The sequence below is a fragment of the Micromys minutus genome (assembly GCF_963924665.1).
Source record: "Micromys minutus genome assembly, chromosome: 22".
NCBI lineage: Eukaryota > Metazoa > Chordata > Mammalia > Rodentia > Muridae > Micromys > Micromys minutus.
Window position 1 is genome coordinate 1,011,612 of NC_137957.1, and position 18,940 is coordinate 1,030,551.

The 18,940-nt window shown below is 52.1% G+C and overlaps 1 protein-coding gene across 1 annotated transcript; it reads left to right on the forward strand.

Moving 5' to 3' along the window:
* Positions 1–11,812: 11,812 nt before the first annotated feature.
* Positions 11,813–18,556, forward strand: CREB3L3 (cAMP responsive element binding protein 3 like 3; the record flags this gene model as incomplete). The annotated part of the gene is made up of 10 exons (XM_080936007.1): positions 11,813–11,839; positions 12,452–12,583; positions 12,984–13,257; positions 14,060–14,166; positions 14,748–14,885; positions 15,529–15,635; positions 16,817–16,885; positions 17,262–17,346; positions 17,665–17,761; positions 18,210–18,556. The coding sequence occupies 10 exons, from the start codon at positions 11,813–11,815 to the stop codon at positions 18,554–18,556; spliced, it is 1,383 nt and encodes a 460-aa protein (XP_080792133.1).
* Between the last annotated feature and the right edge of the window lie 384 nt (positions 18,557–18,940).

The following is an 18,940-nucleotide window of genomic DNA, read 5'->3' on the forward strand; positions in this document are numbered from 1 at the left end:
GCCGTTCACCACACTAGGTAAGCTCCTGCTCTGGACTCTTGAGCAGGCGCATGGCCGGCAGACTTGCAGGGTCTTGCTCTGCAGCCCAGGGTGGCCATGAAGTTTGCTGTGAGTGACATCATGCACTGTCAGGCGTGATCACAAGGGAGTTCTCTGCTTTTCCTCTTAGGTGGTAAAGCTGAAACCCCATCAAGTTAGGCAAGCACACTTTCCTGAGGCCACAGCCTTCATTTAGTTCAATGTCTTTGAGAACTGATTTTTCTGTTACAGTGTTGTGAGAACACACCAGAAGAGGGCATCAGTGGTTGTGAGCCACCATGTGGTTGCTGGGAATTGCAGGACCTCTGGAAGAGCAAGCAGTCAGTGCTCATAACTGCTGAGCCTGAGAACAAACCATTTTAAAACCAGAGGAAGGTGCCAGGTTTCATTCTAACCCTCAGGAGGCTCAGGGGGATCATGGTGAGCTCCATGCCAGCGGGGGGGGGGGGGGGATCATGGTGAGCTCCGTGCCAGCCGGGGGGGGGGGGGGGGGGCTACATACTCAAGCTCTGCCTCTACAAAGTCAGTAAATTCAACAGTGCTCAAGTCACAGACCACAGAGAAGGCTGAGAATGAAGGGTCTACAGTTAAAGGCTAGCCTGGGCTACACAGTAAGATCCTATTTCCTGTCTCAGAAAACAACCAAGGGACAGGGCATGACCCAACAAGGGGCCACGTTCTGTGACTGGTGCACAGTGGAGCCCAGATGAGCATTCTGCCCAGTGACGCCTGCCCCGATCACATTTATAAAGTTGTTCATGGGCCAGCTGCTGGGGCGGAGCTAGAGAGACCTGGTTTCCATTTTCATACATCATTGCAGACAGAAGTCCTGGTCTCAAAACACCATGAATGTCACCACAGCATTTTCCTGATTGAAAGCCCTCCTCCACCTCTCTACATGGAGCAGATACTGACAGGGGCCTTCCCTCTCTTTCTACTGTGTGGATCCCGGGGATTGAACTCAGGTCCTCAGGGTAGGGTGCAAGCTCCTCTACCTGTTGACACTCTTGCTGATCCCCAGCTGTTTGTTCCTTCATCAGGAGTTGCCCGCCCAGCTGATCAGACACTTGCACTTCAGATGTGTGTGGGGTCTCTAGCTCTGGAATGGGAATAGCTTGCTTTCCAGCAGCCCCAGGAACACTCCTTCGTGCGGTGTATCTTCAGCTCATGTAATCTTTATTGACTCACAGTGGAACATGATGAACACACCGTCTGGAAGGTGCAATTGCAGGAACCTTTATGACAGTGCACACCTGTGGAGACATTCCCTCTGCACTGGGCATGTCCTGTGTTTCAGTTTTTGGCTTCTGCCCACAATGGTCACAGTTTATCTGAGCTTGTAACTAGGAAGGACACTCACATCCCAGAGAGTTGAGGGACAGAAGCAAGAGCTTCATGAGCTCAAAGGCTGCTAGGTTACAGTGAGCAGACAATGGCCCACTGGTCACGTAAGACCTGTCAGCCTGGTCAGCCTGAGTTAGCAGATGTAGAGACCCACGCCTTCAAGCCCAGGATCATGCCATAGAGGCTGAAAGATCTCCAGGAATTCAAAGCTACCTTTGTCTACATAACCAGTTATGGCCAGCTGGGGCTGCATAATGAAACCCTGTACCAAAAGAAGTCTGCAGGGCCTCCTAGAATTCCCTAGTGAGGGGCTTGGGGGGTGTGGCTAGGGGCGGAGCTCCAGGATAAACCATAGCCTCTGTGCTCCCTTTGAAGTTCACTGGTTCTCACAGCTCCTTGCTGAAGACCCCTGACCATGCCCTGGTTGTGTCTGGTGGTTCTGACCTCATCTAAGAACAAAAAGGATGTCAGAAGCGTGTCTGTCTCTGTTCAGTTCTGTGGACCCTGGGCATTCCTGTCCTGGGTGGTAGGGTGCTGACCCCAACTGTTTAGCCTTCACATGAGGTTTTATGGCTGTGATCACGGGGCCCCTCACACACCGCTCCCTATTTTTACCACTTTGCTGATGACTTGTCCCAGCCATATCTGGATCCTGACTTATCACCAGTTCCAGTAACATTCTTCTGAGTCCCTTGTTCCAGAGGCATGGGGAAATAAATATGTGATGGTGTTCTCGATAATGCTAACTCAAGGTGACACTTGTCTTGCCGGGGGCAAAAGGGAGGGTTACCTCTCCCCGGTGGTGGCCAAGTTCATTGGAAAACCTTGTCCTATCTGAATACCCCAAGACCCGGCTGAACTGGTTAGCATCCCAGCAAAATCCATTCCTCTGAAAAACAAAAGCAAATGTGAGTAGACCTCATGTTTTTGAAGTTTTTAACGTTTAGTCCTTTGTGTACATGTATGAAGAACATGTGTATGTCACAGACTTTGAGCCACTTGTGGGAAGTTTTGCCTTCCACCGCCCTCGGCCCTGATGACCCTCAGGGCTGCTGCCTTAACCACATCACTCATTGAGGCCTCTCGACGACCCTCTAGCCCCATTCATATTGAGTTAAAATGTTCATGGCATTCACCGTTCGGGAGCAGTGAGGTCAAAGGGCAGTGAGGGTGGATGGGAAGGTGTGTGCACCTGTCTAGCGATTGGGGTGCAGCTTGGGCAGCAGGCCAGCCCAGGCCATATACGGAGACTTAGCTCCAAATGTGTCGGGACACGGGCTTAGTTGACAGAGCTCACGCTGGACACAGGAAGCCCTAGAACTATCCTAGCACTACACAGACCAGGTACGGTGCTGATACCTGTTCCTCAACACGCAGGATTGGAAGAGGATCATGATTTTAAGGTCCTCTTTATATACTGACTTGGGGGGACAGGCTGAGCTACAGGAAACACTGGACAAAAAACAATAACAGCAACAACTACAAAAAATAGCCAATCCTGCCAGGTGGTGCTGCCTCATGACTTTAATCCCAACACACAGGAAGCAGAGGTAGGCAGAGTTCTGTGAGTTCAAGGCTAGCCTGGTCTAGAAAGTGAGTTCCAGGACAACTTGGGCTACACAGAGAGACCCTGTCTTTAAATAAATAAGTAAAAGTTTTAAGGTATATCAGTGGTTTGCCTCTGTGTATGTATATGAAACCTGCATGACTGGAGAGGGCATCAGACGCCGGCACTGAAGGTTCAGACGGGCATAAGCCTTTGTCTGGGTGCTGAGACTTGAACCCAGGTCCTCTGGAAAAGCAACCAGTCCCCTTAACCGCTGCACACTTGCTCTGACCTCAACACTCTGCTCCTTAAGTTGCTTTTGTTAAACTTTGCTGTGAGACAGGCAACAGAAAACTGCTACCAGGAATGGGCTGTTGCAGCAATATGGTTCTTAGGCCTTTGGAACTGGTCAGCCTGTGGAAGCATTTGGATCATAAATTTCTTCCTGCCTCTGCAGACAGCTCAGTGGAAGTGCATATGGCTGTAGCAGAGGCCAGAAGCTCATTTCCACACAGCCTTCATTCACTCCAGTGCTGGCGGCGCGGCATGAGAGGGCTGTGTGAGTTCCAGGGGCTGCTGGGATGGAGGGGGTGGGGCTCCCAGGCCCTAAGGAGCCCAGATGACTATCATGAGTCACACTGGACATGGCGCTGGAAGCTTTGGGGTTTGCCCTACTATGTGTTGGTCTCGAGATAATTCTTTGCTGTGTTTGGTGTGCACTTGGTGAATGTATGCTGTTTTTCTTTATGGGAGTCACGGTGGGGGATGGCACTTAACTGTGCATTAGATCATGTCGAGACAGTTTAAAGACTATGGGCTTTCTCTTCCGGAGACAGGGTTCTGTTATGAAACTCACCATGAAGATCAGAATGTCTTGAAGCTCAGATATCTGCCAGCTTCTGCCTCCTGAGTGCTGGATTAAAAACATACTGTGGCTCTCTTGCTCTTGCCTCTTGGGCTCTTGCAGCCTTGCTCTCCTCCCTTTGTCCCTCTTCTTCCCTCCCCCACCTCCACGTGCTCATGGCCGGCCTCTACTCCTCTATTCCTCTCTCTCCTCTCTCTCTGCCTTTACCACCCTCTTAACTCTCCCATGACCTGAATAAACTCTATTCTGTACTAAAAAATAGGCATTCCTCTTTGAGCACCTCAGCATAGACACAGGTTGTTAGGGATATTTTATAAGAGATGGATGTGTATAGGATGACTTGACTTGTCTAGGTGGGCAAATTATATCATACCAATTGGATCAGAGTTCATCGTGTGGAGTTTTCCTTCATGCATCAAATCAACACCAACTGTGAGAGGGTCGCTGGGACCAGGGGATGGTGGCAGAGAATGTGAGCTAAGTTCTTGGCTAGGACAGAGGCAGCCAGGAGAGACATACTAACTAAAGGGCAGCGGCCGATAAGATAATTATTTTGGGGTTAGAGAGATGGCTCAGAGGTTAAGAGCACTGACTGCTCTTCCAGAGGTCCTGAGGGTTTGACTTGATCAGCAGCTACAATGGACTGTGTGTTCTCAAACTGTGGGTCAGGATAAGACCTTCCTCACACCGCTTCTCGGCACAGCATCCAAGCTTGCAGCACACAGAAGGACTGCGCCCCCGAGCCCCCAGCTTTCACAGTGGGTTCAAGCATTAGTCCACTGTTTTCACCCTGCTCTGTGAGATCACCAGAGAGATCACCCTGCTCTGGATGTTACAGTAGGAATACCGTGTATCTTCTGACGCTGATTTACCAAGCACCTTTTCTTTTTTTTTTAGATAGGGTCTCACTATGAAGCCTTGGCCAACCTAAAACTGTGTAGACCACCACACCCAGACTATTCTTTTTTTTTTTTTTTTTTTTAAACAGGGCTTTGCATAGACCAGGCTAGCCTTCAGCTTCCCATGAGGCCAAGGATGAGCTTGAACTCCTGATCTTCCTACCATCCCATCCTGAATGCTGGGGCCACAGCATGACAAGCATGTGCTGCTGGGTGTGGTTTATTCCAGTGCCTCACACAACCTTTGCTGCTGCTGTACTATGTGGTTATCAGTCCTGTGTGTTGGAAATCAAGCACACATAAACACACTCAGCCCCTGTCCAAAGAACTCTGTTTCTCGAGTGAAGAAGAGACACTTTCCTTCACCAACTCTCAAGAATCAGTCAACAAACACCCATGTCATGTTCCACCTGAGCCAGGCAGGGGAACAGGGGAATGCTCCTAAGTATGGCCCTCCAATCCTGTCACGGGTGCAAAGCCCAGTCAGCTGTGGGTCAGTTCACCCTGCGGCGGGGCGCAGTAAGTCAAAAGGAGGTGAAGAGTCTTTGAAAATGACTCTCTCTGTCTCTCTGTGTGTCTCTCTCTCTGTGTCTCTCTCTGCGTCTGTCTCTCTTCTTCTTCCTCTTCTTCTTCCTCTCTCTGTCTCTCTTCTTCTTCTTCTTCTCTCTTCTCTCTCTCTCTCTCTCTCTCTCTCTCTCTCTCTCTCTCTCTCTCTCCCCGTCTCCCTCTCTCTCTCTGTGTGTGTGTCTCCGAGACAAGATCCAGCTCTATAAACCAGATCCACCTGCCTCTACCTTCTGAGTGTTGAGATTGAGGGTGTAGACCACCACAGCTGGTATCTTTATTGGTTTTTACTTTGTGAGTCTGTGTGTGAAGGTCTATCCAAGCTGAGTTCTGACAATCGACCTCACATCCTTTCCTGATTCTCAGTGGAAGCTGAGCTGTCTAAAACGGGCTGGAGAGATGGCTCAGTGGTTAGAGCACTGACTGCTCTTCCAGAGGTCCTGAGTTCAATTCCCAGCAACCACATGGTGGCTCACAACCATCTGTAATGGGATCTGATGCCCTCTTCTGATGTGTTTGAAGACAGTGACAGTGTACTTATATACATAAAATAAATAAATAAATTAAAAAAAAAAAGATGTCTACAGCACTCAGAACACCCACTTGTTTACAAACTATTAAAAAGGAGGAAAATAAATCCATCCACATCAAGTCTGACATGATTTTTGGAACATTTGGAATGGCAGTTGATGGGACTGGAGAAACCAGGGCAAGAATCTTTTCCATTTTGCCCGAACCCTTTTCCCCAAGGGGTGTGGTATGCGCCGTATTCACAGCGTTTGGAAGGCACAGGGAGGATGATGGTCAGTCTGATCTTGCTCTAAGTATGAGTTCCAAGATGTCAAGGGCTACACAGGGGAACCTGGTTTCAAAAAAAAAAAGAAAAAAAAAGGAAGTAAAAATGAAAAAATGAAGTGTCAGGGGCCAGCACGATGTCTCAGGGTGCGAGGTGGCAAGCCCCAAGACTCAGGCGCCGTCCCCTGAACCTAGAAGGTGGAAGGAGAGAATCAACGCCTTCCTGTTGGCCTCTGACCTCCGTGTTTGCCCTCACACGGGCGTGCTCAACCATGTGCAATACACAAATAAGTGTGTGGGGTTTTAAAGAATCATTTTGAAAAAGAAACGCAGAACATTCTCAGGGTCCCAATGCTAGATTTTTCCCTTTAAAACTGGACATGGGGGGCAAGGCCTGTTGGCTCGGCCACCAGTGAGCCCTTTGCAGGAAGATTCGGAGGGTTTCTGTGGAGATGGGAAGGTCGTCTTTTTCAAAAAGGCTGGGATGTGGCTCACTTGGGAGAGCAGTTGAGTGCAGGGTGGGGTGGGGGGTGCTCGGGCTGTGTAGTCTGTCCTTCCCGTAGTGGTGGGCTGACGAGCTAAGACTTCACAGCCAGCCTCTACAAGTGAGTTCAAATTGGGACAGAACGACATGAGACCTGTGTGCAACCAAGATTAGTCAAAGAATTGCTAATGAATTGGACAATCAATTAGTTAAAAGCTCAGCAAGCAGCACTTGTGGGAATCAGCCACTAGTGGGCGCCACAGCTTGGGGGGGGTTGTGTGACCTGGGAGGTTCCATTTCCCATCACACATTTGGAGGCTGGGTAGGTACAGAAAAGGTGCTGAACGACAGCCTTACACTAACTGCTTAATATTTTTTGCAGGTTGTCTGGAATTAAAGTCTGAAGCCACTACGCGTATTTATTTTTAATTCATATATTTTTGAGACAGGGCCTCCCATTGCCCAGGATAGACACCAACCTGGTCTGCCAAGCACTCCAGTTCTGAGCCACCATACTAAATGGTTTATTCACCTCCTTCCTGTTTGTATCTAGACACAAGGTGTTACTGTCTAACCCAGACTGACGTTGCACTCATAGCAATCCTCCAGCCTCCACTTCCTAAATGCTCAGAGGACAGGCATGTACCTGCATATCCCTGGCAGATTTTTTTTTTTAAACCCATAAGATTCTTACTGATTGTCTGGGATTTTACATCAGCACCAGATCACATTCGCTTCCTAGTCCTTCCGTGTCCCCATTCTCAGGTGGTGGCATCTCTGAGTCAGAGGCCAATCTGGGCAACAGAGTGAAGTCCAGGACAGCCTGGGCTACCAAAGAAACCTTGTCTCAAAATGATAGTAAAAAAATAGTAAAAAAAAAAAAAAAAAAAAAAAGTCCAATTTGTGTTGCATGCACACTCACTGGAGCACATCAGACACTAGTGGCTGCAAGGGAGGAGCCAGGGCAAGTGTGAGGTGCATCTGTGCAGTTTCTGCCTGCTGTGGACTGAAGTCCTGGGTTCTAAGCTAAGCACCAGGGAGACAGGCCTCGCTGGGGCTCAGTGGTTAGAGCACTTATCTTTACAGAGGGTCTGGTTCCATTCTCAGCACCCACACGGCAGCTCACAGTCCTCTGTAACTCGAGTTCCTGGGCGTCTGCTGCCCTCTTCAGGGACAGCATGCACATAGTGCAGACTGAACAAGAGCATCTTAGCCAGGGTGTAATGACACACCTGTCACCCCAGCACAGCAACAGGGTCCACTGTGACCTTCGCACCCAGGGCTATAAAACAGTCACTAATGATGGTATCAGGACACCTGGAGTGGGGTCAGGGTCAGTGAAGAAGAAACGGCCTGAGGCTGCCCCGGTGCAGACATGGGCAGAAGCTGGTGGCTTTCTTTTTTTTTTCTAAAGATTTATTTATTACATATGAGTACACTGTAGCTGTCCTCAGACACACAAGAAGGGGGCATCAAATCTCATTACAGATGGTTGTGAGCCACCATGTGGTTGCTGGGATTTGAACTCAGGACCTCTGGAAGAGCAGTCAGTGCTCTAACCACTGAGCCGTCTCTCCAGCCCCACTGGTGACCTCTAACAACAGAGGACCCTGGGCATCCCTTAGCACATGGACCCTCTCATCTCTGTCCTCACCCTGGCTCCTGGAGAATCTTCTAGAGTCATCCCCAGCATGAGACTGACCCTGCAGAGACCACTGTACAATCCCATCCTGTGGCCCCTGGGACCAGACCCTTGTTCACCTGCCTGCCCCACCCTCTTCAGCACCTTTGTCCCCAGCTCACTCTTTACACCACCACAAACCTTTATTGTGATCCTCCAAGCTCAAGGCATTTGCACAGGCTGTTCCTGGATATAAAGGCTGTCCCACCCACCTGATCCATTTTTTCTCCTCCTGTGGCTCCTTGCCTGTCATGGTACAAGTGGCTTCCCCACTGCCCTTTAAACTCCAGATCCTGAGTACTGGGATGACATGTGTGGGCCTCCATACCTGGTTCTAACATGAACTTTGGTGGGGGTATCAGGGTGATGTACTGGGGTGGGAGCAGGGAACAATGACGTAGTTACGTCCTCTCCCCTCTCCTCAGACCTAGCACAGGGGCTGGTTAAGTGCATGACCCTGAGGGCCAGAGCTCCCTCAGAGCTGGGTCGGGATAGGGGACATGCCACACACCTTCCTGGAACAGGACTGATAAAAACCACTCAACCAGACAGGCAGGACGGAGCCTGATAGTTACCCAAGAGAGAGCAGAGTCCCCTGTGGCCACCCAGTCACACCTCTGTCACTATCACAAGGGAGTTACTCACACCAGGGGGAAAGAGGGCTCTTCATCCTCTGCCAGCAGCTGCCCCAAATGCCAAGGTGGGGAGACAGGCTCAGGTGAGCAGATAAGTGGGGAGTGCTCAGAACAGAGGACCCAGGTGTGGTCTGGCCTGGCAGGAGGGGCCAGGGTGAGTCAGGTGCTCTGTCCCTCACACAGTGCAATCTGTCCTGACACACCCAGCACAGTCAGGACCAAGGGATCAAGCTGCCAGGGAGGAACAGAGACGGCCCTCAAGCGTCACCATCACAAGACAGTGGTAAAGTTATGGTAAAGTAACCAGCAAAGGACAGACCTAGTGAATTATTAATTATTACTGTCTAACTTCTGCAGTACTAGGGATGGAGCTCTGTGTGCCTCATGCCCCCAGTCCTCACTGGAGAATTCTAGGCGGAGCTTCACCCTGACCACGCCCCCAGCCCTCACTGGGGGGATTCTAGGCGGAGCTTCACCATGACCACGCCCTCAGCCCTCACTGGGGGGATTCTAGGCGGAGCTTCACCATGACCACGCCCTCAGCCCTCACTGGGGGGATTCTAGGCGGAGCTTCACCATGACCACGCCCTCAGCCCTCACTGGGGGGATTCTAGGCGGAGCTTCACCATGACCACGCCCTCAGCCCTCACTGGGGGGATTCTAGGTGGAGCTTCACCATGACCACGCCCTCAGCCCTCACTGGGGGGATTCTAGGCGGAGCTTCACCATGACCACGCCCTCAGCCCTCACTGGGGGGATTCTAGGCGGAGCTTCACCATGACCACGCCCTCAGCCCTCACTGGGGGGTTTCTAGGTGGAGCTTCACCCTGACCACGCCCTCAGCCCTCACTGGGGGGATTCCAGGCAGGTTTTGTTAGGGGTATGCTGTTGAGGTACATAATGCCCTGGTTCTTTTTTTGCTATAATTTTATTTATTTTTATTAGGTTTTTAGACCAGGTTGGCCTTGAACTCAGAGATTTCCCTTCTGTGCTATCCAAGTGCTGAGATCCCAGTGACTACCATTTTCCTTTTCTTTCTTTTCTTTCTTTCTTTCTTCTTTTCTTTTAGACAAGGAGGGTCTCATTACGTAGCCTGGCTGTCCTGGAACTCACTGTGCGAACTTCACTGCCTTCAGACTCACAGACATCCCCTTGCCCTGCCTCTGCCTTTGTACTAAGGGGAGCCACAGCACACAGGAAGGTTTCAAATCTTCCTGTGTAGAGTACTAGAGGAGCTGGAAACACAGACCTCTGCCAGTAGTGCGGCAAGAAGCCATGGCCCAAATGACATTCACTTGTGATCACACATTCTGGCCAAGTCAAACACCACCCTTGGAAGCACACACAGATGCCCTTGGGGACTGAGAGAAATGCAGAGGCCAAGGGCCGCTCAGGAGCCCACAGGACACCGTGGGTGCTTGCCTGTGGTGTGCTCTGTGTGGAGTCTTGGGCCCTGTCCCTGTCTTGGCCTCTGATCCCTCTGGGTCCTGCTGAATAGACACCAGAAAGTCCATTTCTCCTGACATTGCCCTGGGTACCCCATCCATTCGCTGAAGTCCAGCTTCCTGCTAGATTTGGTCCATGCTGAGTCCCTTGAGCAATCTAAAAGACCTCTGTGCTCGTCCCATGCACCCCTTCCTCTGCCACCTCTTTCCAGGTCACACTTAAAATGTCTCAGAGAATTCTCCCCGTCCCTCCATCTCAAGCAAGGGCCTCAGCCTGTGCTTTATGCCTTTCTGCTGCACTTACTGCATAGGTGCCCAATACCCCTCCCCCACAGAATGTCACCTCAAGGGCGGCTTCTTGCTCCTCTTCCCTCACCATCCCTCCTGCCCCAGCCAGAGGACAGTCCTCCCTGCTCAGAGCTCCTCCCTGCCCCAGGCTTTGCACAGGTTATCTCTTCAGCCTCACACACCTTCCAGCTGCTCTCCCTCAGTTGACCCTCCTTGCTATGGAATCTTTTGGTTTCTTGGTAGCACTTGTCTGTCAAACTGTACTCATCTCCCTCCCCAACTCGGTCCAGAGCACTTGTGGATTGATTGGTCATGCCTTAGCAAGTGGCTGGCACATAGGAGCTATTCAATGAGCAAGTATCAATTGAGTGCCAACTGTATACCCACCATATTCTGGACAAGAGCAGCTAGTAACGGCCTATTGAGTCTAACCTGGCACTGACGGAGGCTGCTGTGGATGAGGCAGAGATGGCATTGGCGGTTAGAGTTTGCCAAACATACATGCACACTGAGCTGTGCACTGCCCCACATAAGCCACGAAGTGAAGGCAGGAGGATCACCCGTAGTCATCCTCAGATGACAGTGATTGGGACTGGACACAGGACAGCAAAGGGACAGAGTGGATCACAGGGACAGGACAGGTGGCCGAATGCAGGTGCAAAGGCCCCGGGGTAGGGAGAGTGCAGTTTGTATAAATATTTGTTGGCAACGTGCTTGCAGGCCAGGTGATTCCAGAAGGAATTGATTAACATGTGGGACAGTGGGGGATGTGGGCAGGTGGCTCCTGCTTCCCGCCTGCAGAACCAACGGTTGTCACTCTGCATAAGGGCATGGATTCCACGCACCTGTAGTTGCTGTTTGTCTCTGTCAGAGGGCTGACAACCTATCCAAGGACCCGGGTTTTGTTGGGGACCCAACATCCGGCGATGCTAGACAGAAACAGTGGCTGTAAGTAGGGGAGAGGTCACACAGACTCAACATCCCAGACTTTGCTCTTTGCTCCCTGGAAAAAGCACAAAACAGAGAGATAACAACCATACTGCCCGCCCTCTGCCACCGCCACTCGCCATTGGTCCGTGGTACTGCCTGTCTCCCAGTCGCAAGGCCGGAGCTGGGCTGGCAGCCGCTGGCCTGTATTTCAGCATCCTTTGGGAGGTGGAGCGGTGGAAAAGGCTGTGGCAGGCGGTGACAGGGACCCGAAAAGAGGCTGCCACAGGTGCAGGACTCATGGATGGGGACATAGCGACTGGAAAGGTGAGGGGTCACGGTTGGGACGCTGAGCTGGGGGGTCGCAGGCTGACAGGACCCCATCACACGCAGGCGGGAAGACTGAGCCTGGAAAGCTGGTGCACTGGGTGGATCCAGGCACCGATATCTCCTTCGGAATCAGGTTTTCTCGGTGTAGCCCTGGCTGTCCTGGAACTCACTCTGTAGACCTGGCTGGCCTCGAACTCACAGAGATCTGCCTGCCTCCCCCTCCTGAGTACTGGGATTAAAGGAGTGCTCGTCCAAGCCCAGTCTTGATACTTGTTTTTACAAACATATATACTTAAAATGTTAACTAGAGTGTGTGTGCCGCCACACAGTCGCTGTATGGATCTCTAGATTTGTTTGTTTTGCTTGTGGTTTGAGTCTTACTAGTGGTAGACCAGGCCTGGAACCTGCCATTCTCCTGCCTCTGCCTCCTAATTTGACAGCTTCTTGCCTCCATGGTTTTCAATGACCCTTGGTTATCCCGGCCCGACCCTGGCTACACGTTAGGCAGATTCACACAGACCCAGCCCAGGGACTGAGCGGAAGTCACAGTTGGCCCAGAAGGAGCTGGGGTGCTGTGTGTGAGAATAGACTTGTTCTCTTTCAACCCAGATGGCGTCCGCTGCCTGTGCCATGGCTCCCTTGGACAGCATGGAAGTCCTTGACCTCCTGTTTGATCGGCAGGATGGCATTCTGAGAAATGTAGAACTGGCCGAAGGCTGGATCCTTGCCAGGGAGGAGCAGGTGAGGGTCCCCCCCCCCCCCGGAGATTTCCAGCCACAGCTGGGTTGGGGCACAGGACATGCCAATGAACTGGGCAGTAGGTAATCCTCACACATCGGCTTAAGCAACCTGTCAATACGTAGCCAGATGCTCTGTTTAATGGACAGAAGGGAGGCCAAGGGAGGGTATGGTACTCACCCAGAGTCCCACAACCAACTTCCACCTGAGTTTAAATCCGGACTCAGAACACAGGGCTCCTGTTTGCATCTTTCTCTTGTCACTTAACTGCTGTTGTGTCGCAGATGCTCACGGAGAAAGGAGGATGACCCCTCCCTAAGGCACAGAGAGGGTCAGGGATTTGCCCAGAGTCACACAGCAATCGAAATAAACACGTGTCTTGCTCTCTCCACTCCTCTTCTAGAAACTTCTACCAAATTCTGACTCTGATGAATTCCTAAATTCCATCCTGGGACCTGGAGAGTCTGACCCCAGCTCCCCAATATGGTCCCCCACTGACAGTGACAGTGGTATCTCTGAGGATCTACCTTCAGATCCTCAGGACACCCCTCCTCACAGTGGCACTGGACCAGCTAACATGGCTGCCAGGAGTCATCCAAACGAGCGAGGTGAGGGGCCCCGCCCCTCCTGTCTTCCCAGCACCCCATGCCCTGAGTCCTCAGTGGCCATTGATCTGGGTGAGTATGAAGCTAATGGAAACCCTGGGGGTGACAGACACTGTGTGGCCGGGGACCCTGGGACAGAAGCCTACCTGCTCAGTCCTGAGACACTAGCATCTCAGATGGCTCAGACAAGCAGCCAGGGTGCAAAGCCAGAGGGTGGCCTGAATCTGGGTTCCTCCGACTGTGGCTAACTCAGTAGATGCTCAATAAACGCTGGGGAGATTCCGAAGCCCTGGCACAAGTACAGATTCTGCCCTGAGAAGGACAGCTTATCAGAGGCCACCTCACAGATCAATAATGATTTACTTCGGGGACATCGATCAGCACCCCTAGCTAGGCAGATCCTCAGCTAGAGATACAGGGACCCAGAGTGGCCTCTGGCTAGGCTCTGCCCCTGACCACACCTCCCATATGAAGATCTGCAAGGTGAGCGTTCATCCCATTGGTGCACTGACAAAGTCCAGGCTCAGAGCAGGAAAGCTCCTTTCCTAAGGCCACACAGCTTTGAGCACTCTTGTGCTGTTAAATAGCATGACTACTGTGTCCTGGCCACCAAGAGGTAAAGGCCACATATGACAGAAACCTCCCAGTCCTGTACTGCTGGTGGCAGCCACTCAGTACTAGCTGTGAGTCCCTTACAGAATCCCTTGCCTCTATAGCCCCGTGGCACAGACCCAGGACAGCCAGGACTACACAGAGAAAGTGTTAAAACAATAGGGGGAAAGACGTCTGTTTTCGGAGCTGTGGGGACTTGTTGGAACTGGCCACCGAGGCTGAACAGCCTTGCTTCTTCTCTGTCCCTTCCCCACCTGGCCAGACATGTGGAGCACAGATACCCTGTACCCGGAGGAGCAGGCTGGCTCACCCTCGCGCTTCAGTCTCTCTGTGAAGGAATTACTGCTGTCTGGTGGTGCCGGAGACTTGGTAGGCATCCCCTTGTCCCCCAGTTGTCTTAGGCTCTGCCTTGCACAGAGGCCCAGAGAGGACCTGGGGTGCATCCAAGCTGCCCTGGGCTGCCAGGTGCTCTCTGGTAAAGAAGAGAGACAGAAAAAGGGAGAGGTGGGGAGGGATGATCCGTGGTGCGACTGAGAGAGATCCCCAAATGAAAGCTGAGGGGGAACGGGGTGCCACTGGTAAAAACATGAGGACCAGTCCAGGATGCTACCAGCCAGGAGAGAGGGTTAGCGCAGAGACTAAGCAGGCTTAGCATTCACCTACTGAGGTGGTGATGAGGCAGGACCATTACACCTGTCAATCAAGCGATCCGCTCCACCCTGAGGTCCGCCCTCACCCTGAGCCCCGCCCTACCCCTATGTCCCGCCCTCATTTTACTTTTTGGAGATTTGTGTCTTGCTAAATTCCCCAGGTGGGTCTTGAACCTGAGTTCCTACTATCTCAGTAGTCCTGGGTGCTTGCATGACAGGCTGTGTCCCCTCCCAGGTCCTGTTTACGTGTTTTTAGTTTCGGAGTCTGTGTCTCTGTTTAAAGCTCCTTCGTTTCCATAGCAACAGCATTCCTTGCCCGCCTCCCAGCTGCTGGGACCTGGGAGTGGGCACTGCCAGGAGCTGGTGCTGACAGAGGATGAGAAGAAGTTGCTGGCTAAAGAGGGGGTGACTCTCCCCACGCAGCTGCCTCTCACCAAGGTATGTATGCCCTGGGGTGTCTGCACACCTGTGGCCTGGAACCTACTGCATGTGACTGACTGGGTCTCATTTTATAACCTGGACTGTTCTCAAACTAATTCTCCTACCTCCACTTCCCAAGTGGTGCCTGGTGTGTGAGGTCCTGGCTGTCCTGAAACTCACTCTATAGAGCAGGATGGCTTCGAGCACACAGAAGTTCTCTGCCGCTGTGTCCCAAGCGATGCTCTTATTTACCAGATTTTTTTCCTGCCTTCATTTTATAATGATGGCTAAGGTGCTGTTCCTAGGCAGTGCCAGCAGGTGGTGCTGTGGCCTGAGACACTGAGCAAGATGGCAACCATTTTCTCAGAGTGGGGTCTCCACTGTGGGTGAAGAAAAGTATCAGAGCTCTGGAAAGTTCTAGAGATGGAGCAGATGTTGGGAGAATGTGGGCAGAGAGCTCTCCCAGCATGCATGAGGCCCTGGGTTCCATCCCCAGCACCACAGAAACTTGTCCCCTCAGTGCTCAAGACGGGGAGGCAGAAGCATCATGAGTTCAGGGACACCCTCGTCTACATTTGAGCTTGAGGCTAGCCTGGGCTACATAAGATCCTGTCTCACGAAAAGAACCATCTTTGGCTGACAACATGCCCCTCCTCTGCAGTATGAGGAACGAGTATTGAAAAAGATCCGCAGAAAGATCCGGAACAAACAGTCAGCTCAAGAAAGCAGGAAGAAGAAAAAAGAATACATCGATGGTCTGGAGAACCGGTAAGGCGGGCCACGGGCTGTGCGCTCCTAATAGAAACCGAGGCAGAGATGGCCAAAGTTCTTGCAGCCTAACAAAATTGGGGTTGATGTTCTACTAGGGGACACTTTGCTTGTCCCTACTATGTCAGCAGTTCAAGGACTGCTAGGGACCCAAGCGTTGAGTTGTTTATTTCTGTGTGGACACACATGCACCACCATGCACCTGTGGAGGCTGGAGAGCAACCTATGGCGGTGGACTCCCTGCTTCTCCTGCAGGGGTCTGTGGGAGCCAAACTTGGGCTGTCGGGTTTGGTGATGGGTATCTTTGCCATCTGCGCCCTCCAGTGGTTCTGAGTCCTGTAGGGAACGGCTGTGTGTGACCTGCTCAGCTCTGTGGGGTCCATCCTTGCCTTTGTGACACTTGCAAAAGCATCAGACCATCCTTAGGGAGTACTCAGAGCAAAGGAGGGTGGACGAGCTTGGCAGGATCTCCCCTACAGTCAGCTGCAGAGATGGCTCTTAGTAAAGTGTGCACTGTTCAATCGTGTGGACCTGAGGTCACTGAAGGGGCTCCAGAAACTGATACATCGGGGATCCCTTGGAGTTCTCGGTGGGCCAGTGTAGCTGACTCGGAGGCTCCAGGGTCAGTGAGGGATGCTAGTATAGAAAGAATAAGGTTCACAACTGGATATCGGTGCCTGCTGCTCTCTCACAAGGACCCAAGTTAGCTGCTGCAATGACAGTTGCAAGGAATCTAACTCCCACTTCTGCCATGGTCACCTGCATGAATGTGCTCACACACAAAAGCAATAAAACACCTGTGCGTGGGGCTGGAGAGACAGCACAGTGGTTACAACACCCTTTGCTTTTGTGGAGGACCTGCGTTGATACCTGAGCACCCACATAGTGGCTTACCGCTTTTATAGCTCCAGCGTCATGGTATCCTGCGCCACTTTCTGGCCACCGCGGGTAATGCATGCACATGGTACCTGTGAATGTGTGCACCTGCTCTCTCTCACGTGCACGCACACTCATACTCACACACATCCATATAGAGAAAAATCTAAACATGGCAGCCTAAACCTTTAATCCCAGCACTGGAGAGTCAGAGGGAGCGAGCGCTGGAGCAGACAGGGCATTCATTATAGAGACTGGCAGGTGACAGACATGTCCTCAGTGTCACTGTGTCTCTGTCCTCACAGGATGTCAGCGTGCACTGCCCAGAACCAGGAGCTGCAGAGGAAGGTTTTGCATTTAGAAAAGCAAAATTTGTGAGTATGTTGATTGGGGCTGGGGTTTTCCCAGGGAGGAACAAAACGGTGGTACAGTGGCTGTAAGTTTGTAAGCAGTCACACCTGTCACAGGCATTTGGATTTGGGGCTTTGACAGCTGTGTGAGTGTTAGGCAGAGAGGCTCTAGCATATATGAAGTCTCTGGGCTGAGGACCAGCGGCAGACATATCTGTGGAAACAACGTCCATGGGGCACTGCAAAGGCCCTGGGGCAGGATCAGAGGGGCTGAGAGAGAGGTAGAGAGTGTGTGTTAGGAAAGACGGAGTCTGTACACCAGAGGCTCTGCGATTCTGCAAAGGGCTGGGAAACAAGATGGAGACTCCGAGGGCTCAACCCCGATGTGTTTCCCTGCTAGGTCTCTTTTGGAGCAGCTGAAACACCTGCAGGCTCTTGTGGTCCAGTCAACCAGCAAGCCCGCCCATGCAGGCACCTGCATAGCGGTGAGTCGTGCCCGCAGGCACTCTCGGGGACCCCAAAACTAGTGGAGTCTTTGGTCTCAGTTGAATTAGGTGTGTATGTGTGTGTATCTTTAATAGCAGAGCCTTTTAACCTGGCATGATGGGATAGGCTTTTCATCATAAACCCCAGGAGGCAGAGGCAGGGGGATTGCCTCAAGTTACAAGTCAGCCTGGCTAAAAAGCAAGGCTGTTCCAATAACCAACATGTACATCAAGAATAAAAGTCTCATCCAGCTCCTGAGACCCACATCAGGGTGCTCAGAGAGGGAAGGAAGGGGTGACCCCAGCTCTTCTCTGCAGGTTCTTCTGCTGTCCTTTGTCCTGATCGTCCTCCCGTCTGTCAGCCCTTTCAACACCAACAAAGCCGACAGCCCTGGAGACTTCGTGCCAGTGCGAGGTAGGCAGTGGCAGCCTCCTGATCCAGGATGAGGGTGGTCTGCCATGCAGGGCCCCGGCTTCCATTCCCAGCACCGCAGATACCAGGTGTGCCATACAGCATACAGCATGGGGAAGGCAGAGGCAGGGGATTACTTCAGAGCTATATCCTTGGCTACATAGGATAGCTTGGGTTACGTGAGACACACACTCCTCTCAAAAACAAAAGCCCATACTGTATCAGGAGACTTGAGGCAGATGGCTCAGAGTAGATACATGCCACCAAGCCCGAGGGCTGGTCCAAGTGCCAGATACATAATAGAAAACAGAATGCTGCCCATCTTCAGACCCACACAGCAGTGCTGTGTGGCGTAATCAGTGTCACACGACCCAGGGGACACAGTCCCCCACAACATTCTGCTCACTCCAAAGCTGAGGCTCTGCCTCTTCTGATTCCTACTTCTCTGCAGTGTTTTCCAGAACCCTGCACAATCACGCTGCATCCCGCGTGGCTCCCGATATCACCCCAGGATCCGAGGTCCCAGGACCCTGGCCTGACGTTGGCACACCTCACAAAAACTCTTCCTCTGGTGGCCTCAGTGCAGACTGGGGGGATTTTCTGGAAATTCCAACAGAAGAGCCAGACAACTCCACAGAGGACCTGGGACGAGCCACCCTGCTGGACTGGGTGGCGTCAGAGTCACTGCTCAGCCCGGGCCGGCTGGGACTGGAGATGCCAGGGGAGGAGATATGGCTGTCCTGGGTACCGAGGTGGCTCAGGGTCCATGTGGTTCGAGACGCTTTGGGTGTGCTGTGACTCAGACACCCTGGGGACTCACAGCCTCCTTGAGAAGCTGACCCCCCATTTCAGGTGCAAGTGGGGTTTCCAGGCCCAAGAACCTGAAGACGCTGGTGTAGAATGAGAACCAGAGCCCTTTACCCAGAGAGACTGATACCTAACATCTGAACCCTAACCCCCAACCACAAAGCTCCACTAGGAAGAAGCTGAGCCAATGGGGACCTGGGCTGCCCAACACCGAGGTCCAGCCCACAAACTGCCATTTTCCTCTCTTGGAGAGGTCTTACTCGTGTAGACCAGGCTGGCCTCAAATCCAGAGTTCTGCAGGCCTCTGTGTCTCAAGTGCTGGAATTAAGGTGTGTGCTACCACCCACTTTTCTAAGACCCTGTGACCTTCAATAA